The following is a 10,243-nucleotide window of genomic DNA, read 5'->3' as shown; positions in this document are numbered from 1 at the left end:
GGCTTTGGACAGCAACGGTAGGAGGACGAGAGGGTGTGGCAAGTGCCCGCAGGAGAGCGGGGGCGGGAGTACCACTGTTGCCCCCTGGAGGCCAACCCTCCTCCCCTCCTTTTCCATGATGGCGGCCCCTGCCTGGCCCCCCATGACCAGCGGGCCCCTCTTCCCCACCTGATGTTGTGGCTGTGCCCCTCAAGGGTCTGGACGCACGCTTTGGTCTGGTAGTCCCACACCTACGTGGTGATTCAGTGTTCGTGTGTGTGCGCGCTTTGGTATGATGTGGAAACGCATGAGACGGCATCTTCCGCCATTGGCCAGGCGCAGACGCCGCATCTAGGCCGACGAGAGCTGTAGTTGTCGAGACGAGGGGGTGAAAGGCCGCCTAGGCGCGCCCATGGCGCCCGGCCGGGTGCCGAACTGCCCTTGGGGCGGCACCGAGTGAGAGGAGGGGATCGCAATGCAGGCGGCGTGGCAGGCACTCTTGGTCACCTTGGCGAGCTTGTCGTCGGCGCCAGACACCAGGAAAGGCCTGAAGCGCGCGGTGCGCGCAGCCGGGGCGCGACGGGGGAAGGTGGTGTGAGTGTGCGGGGCACAAAGTCCCAGCTTTCACCGCGGCGGACCTTGCCAGTGCCCCTGGCGCTGCCGCCCGCCAGAGGCTGATCTGATCCACAAAATGCAGCTTTGAAAGGCGCATGCAATCAGGCGCGCGAGGCGAAATGCGCGTCCCCCCCAGCGACGCGCATTCTCCCGAGGCCCCTGCCCCCCCACCTGTCACCCCCCGTGAAGTAGTCCACGCAGTTTACGCCCTTCTCGTGGCCCTCCAGCGTGAAGTTCGGGGTCGGCTGCCCCAGGCTCCACACCTGCCAGCAAGGATGAGAGGGGGGGGGGTGGCGGGGGTTGCGCAGCGGCCATAAGCGCAGAGGTGGCACCAGCCCAGGTCGCGAGCCGCATGGCAAGCCGGGCTGCGGCTTTGGGCCTGTTGAGCGGTGAGTTGCGCGGCTGCGCACCTTGATCGTGCGGTCCAGGGAGGCCGAAGCAAAGGTGTTGGTGTCCTTGGGGTTGAACACCACCTGGCGGGGGCGCCCAAGGGCGGCGGGCCGGTTGCGAGGTGGGGGCTTTCAAAGGTGCCGAGGGGGCCGAAGCCGGGGCGCAGGCGGCGCACGTGGGGAGGGGGGCCGGACAGGGCAGGGCAGGGCGAGGCCCTGCGGGGGGCGTGCTTGTCGGCTGAGTGCCGCATCCAGGTCGACACGCAGCGGCGGCCCCGCACCCAAAACAGCAAGCTCCACACCTTGGAACATGCAGGTGCTGCCCCACATGGCGCTGCACGTGCCTCTTGCGCTCCCCCCGCCAAGTCCCTCCCGCTCCTCAGACAACAACCACACCCCCACCTGCATCACGTAGTGCGAGTGGCCCTCAAACACCTGCACGCAGGCCCAGGCCTTGTCCCAGTCCCACAGCTTGATGAGCATGTCGTCGGATGACGTCAGCAGGTAGGGCAGGCTGGGGTGCACAGCAATGGAGCGGATGTAGTCGGTGTGTGCCTCGAACGTGCGGACCTGCGGGGCGAGCCATTGTTGTGATAGTCGGAGAACGGGGAAAAAGGGCGTGCGGTGTCTGCTGTGATGGGTGTGCCTCATGCGCCCTAGCGCCGTCGCCTGCTCCCTGCAGGGCTGCGGCAACACAAGGCGCTGGCACTGACAGCTGCCAATATTCACTCGCGGGCGTCACCGCCGCGGCGTCCAGGCCGGCCTCCCATTGCATCACACCCGCCTCCTGCAGCTGCCTCGGCTGCCGACCACTGAAACCACTGCCGCGACCGCACACTCCTTCTTGGTACTGCGGTGGCACCGCCTAGGTCGCCTGTGCCGCCGCGCCCTCGACAGCCGCCCAGATCTGCTGCCTGCCGGCCCAGCCTCCAGCCACATGGCGGCCATAGCTGCTGCAACAACCAGTAACCCGCCACCCGCAGCCCTAGGCCTGCATGTCCACCCCAGTGCTCTGTTCCCGATCCGTGGCCTGTGCCCCCCGCTTCCCAACCAGGCCCAGCGACCGACCTTGTCCATGGTATTGTAGTTGTAGACGCGCACCATCATGTCATCCGCCCCGACCACAATCCACTGCTTGCGCGGCACAAACTTGGCGGTGCGCACTGCGGGGAAGAGGGGCAACGGCGGGCCGTCGCTGCAAAGCGCGGCGAGCGGCACCACAGGGGCAGCCGCGGCCGCGGCTCTGGCTGGCACGGCTGCCACCTGGCGCGGCTGCGATCAGCGCAGGTGGGCTGCCGCTCCAAGCGGTGTCACTGCTACGCCCCATGCAAACGCAACGCCAGCTGCCGAATCGGGCAGGAGGGTAGGGCGCCCACCTGGCAGCTCCGTGACCTCGAAAGACTTGACCAGGGTCTGCGCGGATTAATGCAGGCGAGGCCCATGTGTGTGAGGAGCGAACTCGCCCACTAGCATGCAAGAGGGCATCGGTGCCCGTGTCGCACATGCTGGCGGAGCGCATAGCCGCGACAACCGCAACTGCTGTGAGCGCGCAGGGCTGATATGTGGTAGAAACACGCTGCTGCGAACGCAGCCGATGCGGTGGGTCATTGATGCAGCGACCACAGCCGCCGTCGGCTGCAACTGAGCTGGGGCGCCGCGGTGGCGTGGCGCCGAGCGGATGCCGGCCGCCAAGGCGCGGCAGCCGGCGCTGCACCAGCAGGCCCCTCACCGAGTCGTTGTAGTTCCACAGGTACACGTTGCCATTGTACAGGTTTGCCAACAGCCTGCGACACGAACAAACCCACGTCCGTCAGCATCCGGGCACCGCGCTGCGGCTGCCTCATCACAAACGACAAAGGCGCGCCCGGTCGCTGCCGCTGCTGACCCCGCCTGGCGCCGCACCATGGCTCGGTGGGATGCAGGTCCACGCCCTTCACACGCTCCGTCCGCTGCACCAGCTGCTTCTGTGGGTAATGATCAAAGGCAAACGGATGCAGTGAGAGGCAGCAGAAGGTGAGGGGTGGTTGAGTGCATGATCTGGCAGCTCAATCCTACAGCAGCCCAGCCTCTCCGCACCTTGACATCAAGCCGAAGCGGCTGCGGAGCACAGTGGATCAATGTGACCGCGATCCAGCGATCGAGTCAGTAAGGGAGGATTATGGGCACCATCGGGGCAGCGAGAGACAGCAGCAAGGCAGCAGCAGCACCGTACCATCGTGCCGGCTCAGGCCGGAGGCCTGGCAGGTCCAGCTCCTTTTCCCGCTCTCCTTAGCCTTCCTGGTGCAGCGAGTGCAGACTGGCTGATCGATCTACAGTAGGTGGGGACTTCTACTAAAGGCTTCAATCAGAAAGTGAAGTCAACGAGAAGTGACAGATTGTATCGCTGTGAGGTCTTCAAGAGGTGCCATGTCGATAGCGGCGCGCGCATCGCACCAGTGCAGGGAGTGCGGTACCAGCACAGCAGCTGACGACTAAGCGCAACACCGCATGTGCAACACAGAAGGCATTCACGTGGAACAGACAGGGTGGTGGCAAGACTCTGTGCTTCGTGTCCGTGATGGGTCTGTGCCCTGCCACGGTCCCACCATCTGGTCTGACAAGGATGGCACTAGGCCACCAGGCTAGTTACTTGGCTGACTAGTCGATTCGACCGCCCATACGCCCTGGTTGCGATCCAGGGCAGCATATGGCAGCAGAATCATGGGGCGCAACAGTGTGCCTCCAGCCTTCACGAATGTGACCAAGTGCGCGCACGCCCCCGTGCCGACACCCAGCACATCCAAAAAATGGCACGCCTCCTCACACCTGGGCGGTGGGTACCCTGGAACCTTCTCTTATACGGATGGGTTGACGATTAGGCAGGTGTCGCTGGGTAGTTATAGGCATTGTCAGAAATAGGTGCTGTCTAATCTATCAGGAGTGGGAATCATTCAACACATTTAGTGCAAGCACAGACCTCCATCTCCCTCTTGCAGCTCCGAAACACTTGCCTATAAATAGAAGCCTTTGTTGAGCAAACCCAGCATACAGTGCCGTACATGCTCCATCACGAGAGAAAATGCAGCTGTGTGTGGCCTTGCCACCTTGTAATAGAAGCTGCCGTGCGGCTGCTGCTGAGCTTGATTGAGCGTCAAGCATAGAAAGCGGTCTGCACACAGTACTGCAGAGTCCTAGAGTCCACCCGGGACAAAAGTCCCTTGCTGCCAGGAATATTGTTGCGGCATGAGCCCGTGGCACGTGCCTATTGTGGTGTGCCTGTATGTATGTGGCATGCTGTCCGTGGTCGGCCGCTGGCGCACAAGAGCAGGTTCAGCAGCTTGAGCGGTACCAGGAAACGGCATCAGTAGTCAGGTTTGGCTCGCGCAGGGGGAAAGCTAGCCAGCAAGACGTAGACTAGCCGCACAGCCGATCATGAACGACAAGAGCGAAGAAGAAGCTCACTGTCTTTCTTTTCGCGGTCACCGATTGGTATTTGGTAACCACCGCGCGGCTGAACAGCAAAGGGTAGGGCGATGATTGGCCGTGCCATTCCACTTGATGTTTCAACCTTTTATTATTACATTCTGAAGTGACTCAGCTGGACCCCTCGGACTCCCGATAAGCGCGTTCAAGACTCGAGCGGGTCGCAGGCAAGCAGTGCGCTGGTTCCACATTGCCGCAGCACAGGGGCCCGTTAAAAATGTCTATAAATGTCCGCAACGTGTCAGGAACCTGTGATGTGTGCACGCATGGTTGTAGCCCGCCAAGCCGAGGCTGCGGCGGCAGCTCGAGCTGTTTGGCTGACCACCCTCACTCGCCACCACAGCGGCAGTGCAGCAGTTCAGCAGCAGCGGCGGTGACGGCGGTGGCAGTACCCACAGGCAGCATCGCCATACCGCTTCAACTCCATACCCTCCAGCCCCGAACGCCCATCCGCCCCTCTTCTGCGCAGGCAGCGCGCCAGGATGCGGGCTGCCGCCGTTCTTATCCTGCTCGCCGGCGCTGCGGTGCTCACTGCGGCCGGTGCTGCGCCTGCCGCCAGCGAGGCTGCGACTGCCCTCCCAGACGCCGCGGTCGCCGCCGCCACCGCAGCCACCAAGCTCGCCCACCAAACCCCCTCCCCTGGCGCTGACGACGCCGACGGCGACGACGAGCCCCTCTTCATCTCCCCCGAGGAGGCGGCGCAGCAGATCGCCGCCGCCGCAAACCCCGCTGCCTTCGCCGACCTCGACCTGCCGGCCCCCGCCCTGGTCATCCACCATGGGCCGGGGAACGTGCGCGTCGCCCGCGAGTTTGCGCCCGGCGGCTCGAATGACAAGGCGGGCCGTGACGCCGCCGCGCAGCGCGTCCTCGCGCGCTTCAAGACCAAGAAGGGCGGTGAGCCACGCACCCCGGGGGCGAGGACCAGCACGACCCGCGTCCCTCTTCGCGCAAGCCTCACCAGTCGCTGCTTCAGTGCCGCAGGCGCGCCTTGGCATGCTGTTGTCAACTTCCAGTGTGTGCGAGCTGCTACAATGGTTCACACCCGATCACCCCATACACTTGCCCCTGAACGCCAGCTGTCACGACGGGCACCAGCCGCAAGTGCTCCTACCCCCTGAACCAGCTTTACTTCACAGAGGACTCAAACAAGGTGAGGCGCATGCACCATGGGATCAAGGCAGCAATGCGCTGCTGGGCTGCCCGCCGACGAGGTCATGCTGCCCCGCTTGCCATGCGGCCGTTGGCTTGAAAGCTCACCATCTTTTGGCCACCCCCAGCTCTGCCTGATGTGCTGCCAGGCTGCACTCGCGGCCCCCACCCCCGGGCCTCACCCACCAACCGCTCCCTGTCCTGTTGCTCACCCCATCCGCTCCCCTGCCCCTGCATAACCCTCCAGACCATCTCAAACCTATGGCTGGGCTCCTACTCCTTCAACTCGTACACGTTCGGCAGCGGCAACGCCGGCCGCAACGGCCCCGGCAAGTTTGGCGCCGCCTGCCTCAGCCCGCCCCGCTGGGGCCCCGCCTTTGAGACCACCTCAAAGTGCTCCCTGGCGCCCCCGCCGTTCGCCAAGGGCATGGCGCAGCTCGCGCTCTTCAACGTCTACCGGGACCGCCCCGGGGACCAGTTTGGCGCGATGACCGTGGTGACGTCACTCAAGTACTACTACGGCAAGGCCGGCGGCGTGGAGCGCCAGGAGATCGTCGCCCAGTACTGGAGCCCCACCCGCGGCTTCCTCACGTCGTTCGACATCGCCACCGGCCGCCCCGTGACGGAGCTCTCCGGCAACCGCGCGGTGCACTTCAAGGCGCCCCCAGGGGCCGTGCTGGGGGAGCGGCTGACGACCGCCTGCAGCGTCGCCGGCCAGGACCGCAAGAACCCAATCCGCAAGCTCAGCTCGGTGTCGCGCGCCTGCGCCATCAAGCGTGAGCCTCGTTGGGCGGGGCAGGACAGCGCCACGCTGCGCTGCGCTGCGCTGGGAGGGGGGCGCAGGCAGAGAGAAGCAAATGGAAGCTGGGGCTCCTTCTTGCCCGCTTTGGCAGGGTAGCTTGGACACAGAACGGGTGGCTGAGTACGTTTAATACACGCATATGAACCACCGGGGCTTGGGCAGCCCTGTGCGTGCGCGTGCTTATCAGAGTGACTCATAACATCCTGACTACGACCCTCCAGCGCACATCAACACCCCAACCACTCACACTGCATTGCCAAACTCGTCCATGGCGCCAACACCGTGGTCCTCCCCAAAACCAACACTAACCCCACATCAATGTCGGGCTACCAAGAATGCTGACACCTCCGACCATCCCACCACCTTGCAGCCACGTGGTACCCCGACACCCGCACCTTCCCCAGCTCCAACCAGGCCGAGCTGTACGGCTACCAGGTGAGGACGACCTCACGCAGATTACTGCATCGCTGAATCACAATCAACAGGGGGGCGCAAACCAAGCGTTTCTGGTTGGCGACGGCCCCGAGGCACTAATGCTTGCGGCGCATAACTAAGCAAATTTGTTACGGCACCAAACCTTGCACGTTTGGTGGTTGTGGTGGTCTGAACCCCCATGCCGTTTGATTGAGGAGCCTGCACAGCAGAATGCTGCAACAGCATGGCCTGACACCAAGGGATGACGTCCGCTCTCCCACCCGCCGTCCTGTCTTCCCATCGCAGTGCAAGTAAGCCCACACCTACCTCTCCCCGGCATGGGCGACGCTGCCGGCGTTGTGATGCGGCGGTGGCACTGCAGAGGGGCTCCTGCCATGCAGAGGCGGGAGTTGCCCGCCAACATCCGTCATAGTCGTATGGTAAATTGTGTTGTAGCGGCGAAAAACTGTGTGGCGTACTACAAACAAGATCAGTGCATCCAACGGCAGGGTAGTCCGGCGGTTGCACCAGGCCAACACAACAAGCAAGATCAAAGGCACAACCCACACAACCTGCAGTGCAGTACTGCACTGTGCACACTTCATAACTGCGATGGCACGTGCGCGAGGTGCCGCTCAGGCGCCCACGCCCATGCGAAATCCACCAGCCCGCGCACCGCACCTACATCAGCTCGTTACTGAAGCGCCACACCACACTACGGTCGCCTGTTGCGCGCCACCCCCTGCATCCACAGTCTGCCGTCATTATTAGATCGTACGAGCTGAATGCGTGCTGCAAGCTATTGGACCCTGGGCGCCTGGGAGTGGGATTTTATCATTCAACACTGCTGATGCAGCACTGAAAAGCGCGCCGCAACTCTTGTTTTTATTTGTGAACTTCCTCTGTTTCAGGGGGCCGCGCATACAAGGAGGGCGCCACTCCGCCGTGCGTGCAACGCGCTCACACCCCACAAGACTGTGCGCCTCGACCCTCCTCAGTGCTGTGTTCCTTGGCACAATGGGCCCAGCACATGTAGCTCTGCTTGTTTGAGAATGGGTAAACGCCGCACCTCTCATATTACCTTTTAGCACCAAGCTTTAAGCACTCCATGCGGGCCCTCCGGTGAATCATGTCAGGACATCAAGGTAGGTGCTCAACAGGGCGTGCGCCAGTCTGTCAGGCCCCTTGCCATGGACTTTGCCATGGTGCACAACACACGGCCTCAGAAAATGAGAATTGAGGATGGATAGCCATCAACACACGCATGTCTCGTTCGCCTGGCAACAGCAGTGCTGTGCGGTCAAGAGGGAGGGCTGCCAGTGCACCGGAGCCGCTTGGCCTGGGCTCCTTCCGCTGCAGCATCACAGAAAATGGGCTTCGACGTTTAAAGTGCACCAGTGGAAGCTCGCTGATCAAAACGCCAGAGTGCTGCAGCTGGCAGCTGCACACATTGAACTGGGACAACGGAAGTGGGCCAGGCAGTGCCATTCCAGCATGGTTTGCCCTAGTGGGGAAGGCCGGCAGTCGCGACAATTAGTACCCCATCGAACATTAAAGTATTCGACAGCCGTGCGTCTGGAGATCTCGCGTGTGGCAAGAGGAGAGTTTTGCATGTGCCCGGGGACCTCCCGGCCTTTCGCCGACCACAAGAGACGCCGCTCAAAGATGAGAGTATAGTGTAGATGATGCTCAGGAGGAGCGGAGGGGCGTGCAGCTCGCCCAGCAGGCGCACTCTTGGCCTGCGACACTGTGGCTCGCAATGGGGCAACGTTGCCAGGTTGGTAAAGTGCACGAACATTCCCGGGGGTGGTCGCGTTCGACGAGATTGCGTCCTGCCAGCAGGCCTATCTGATCACGCCTGCATTCGCACTCGCGCAGGCTTACTTGGCACTCCGGGGTCTCCAGCATGCCAATGGTATATCAGCAAGTAAGTAGACCTGCGAACAGCCGTGCTGCTTTCGTGCTGCATGTTGCGCTTGCCGCTGCACCGCTGCGGACCGCATGTTGCCTGTGCGCATCCCATGCACCTCCATACAGACGCGTCCCGCCTGCCCCATTCACGCCCTTTGCAGGCCCACACAGCATGCAGGGCCGCTGCTCGCAACTTGCATGCGGGTGCTGGTCCTGCCACGGCGGCTGCGGCTGCGGCGGCGGCGGCGGTGCGTCAACACCCTTGGGCGCGGTCCTGCGAGGCGTATGAGCTGCACACCGGCAGTAGCCATCTGCACTCGTCGGGGCAGCAGCAGCAGCAGCAGCAGCAGCAGCAGCAGCAGCAGCAGCAGCAGCAGCAGCAGCAGCAGCAGCAATGGTGTCAGCACTGGCAACAGCCGCAGCAAGTGCAAAAGCCTCATCAACAACGGGACAACCAGCAGCAATGGCAGCAAGAGCAGCAGCAGCAGCGGCAGCAGCGGCAGCCGCAGCAGCAGCAGTCCCACCGCTACCAGCAGCAGCAGCTGTGGCCCGCCCAGGGGGTGCGGCAGCCGGCAGCGGCTGCGCACCGCGACAGGGGCGACACCACACCCGCCGGCCTGACCGCCAACGGTGCCACTACCGCTGCCGCTGTCCTGAGCCAGAGCCCAGCGGCGGCGGCGGCGTGGCTGGGAGCTCTGGAACACGAGCCCCCTCAGCAGCAGTCGCAGCAGCAGCATAACGACGTGCAAGGCAGCGTGTCAAGACAGGCATCGAGCATGTCGCAGCAAACGCAGTTTTCGCCGCCGGACCAGCAGCCGGAGGAGGCACGGGTGGAGGGGCAGGCGCTTCTGTCCGACGGACGGTTTGAGCAGGTGATGTGCGCGATCACGCAGGTGTGCTACAGCGTGCGCCAGCTGCAGGTCACGGTGGACGACCCTGCCAACTCCTCGGTCATGACCGCCGCCCACTACGCCGCGGCCCTCCACAAGCTGGCCCGGCTGGCGGAGCAGCAGCAGCAGCAGCGGCGACCACAGCAGCAGCATCAGCAGCAGCAGCAGGAACGGGCCCCCGCTCTTGCAAGTGCGGAGCGAGGCGGCAGCGGCGGCGCCCGCCACGCCGGGGGCCTGGGCGCGGACGCCGCTCGAGGCCCTGCAGCAGCGCTCGCGCAAGCGTCGCCGCCGTGGCCGTCGCAGTCGCTGCAGCGGCCGCAGCAGGCGGCCCGGCTGGCGGCGCGGCTGCTGGCTTCGTTCCAGGAGCGCATGCACGAGGCCGCGCCGCGCGATCTGGCCGACGCGGCCTCCGCGGCCGCCAAGCTGCAGGTGCTGCCGCGGCGCTCGTGGGCGCGCGCGTACCGCTCCGCCGTCTCGTCGCTGCTGGAGCGAGGCGAGTTCGGCAGCAGGGAGCTGGTCAGGGCGCTCTGGGCGTCGGCCAAGCTGCACCAGCAGGAGCAGCGCGGCGCGGTGGCCGCGGCGCGGCGGCTCCTGCGGGAGGGCGGTGGCGGCGACGCCGCGGCGGGCGGGGG

General features: G+C 64.2%; 2 protein-coding genes across 2 annotated transcripts; one reads left to right on the top strand and one right to left on the bottom strand.

The window, feature by feature from the left end:
• Positions 1-330: 330 nt before the first annotated feature.
• Positions 331-2,888, bottom strand: MNEG_10030 (Coatomer subunit beta'; the record flags this gene model as incomplete). Its single annotated transcript, XM_014041499.1, has 10 exons — positions 331-345; positions 487-526; positions 766-857; positions 1,005-1,067; positions 1,386-1,553; positions 1,726-1,833; positions 2,052-2,146; positions 2,360-2,396; positions 2,713-2,767; positions 2,809-2,888. 10 exons carry the CDS (start codon positions 2,886-2,888, stop codon positions 331-333), a joined length of 753 nt encoding a protein of 250 aa, XP_013896953.1.
• Positions 2,889-4,927: 2,039 nt separating this feature from the next.
• Positions 4,928-7,125, top strand: MNEG_10029 (hypothetical protein; the record flags this gene model as incomplete). Its single annotated transcript, XM_014041498.1, has 5 exons — positions 4,928-5,339; positions 5,522-5,595; positions 5,842-6,370; positions 6,767-6,831; positions 7,117-7,125. 5 exons carry the CDS (start codon positions 4,928-4,930, stop codon positions 7,123-7,125), a joined length of 1,089 nt encoding a protein of 362 aa, XP_013896952.1.
• Between the last annotated feature and the right edge of the window lie 3,118 nt (positions 7,126-10,243).

This window comes from Monoraphidium neglectum (assembly GCF_000611645.1).
Source record: "Monoraphidium neglectum strain SAG 48.87 unplaced genomic scaffold scaffold02154, whole genome shotgun sequence".
Classification (NCBI taxonomy): domain Eukaryota; kingdom Viridiplantae; phylum Chlorophyta; class Chlorophyceae; order Sphaeropleales; family Selenastraceae; genus Monoraphidium; species Monoraphidium neglectum.
Note: the sequence above shows the minus strand (reverse complement) of the source record. Positions and strands in the feature narration are given on the sequence as shown.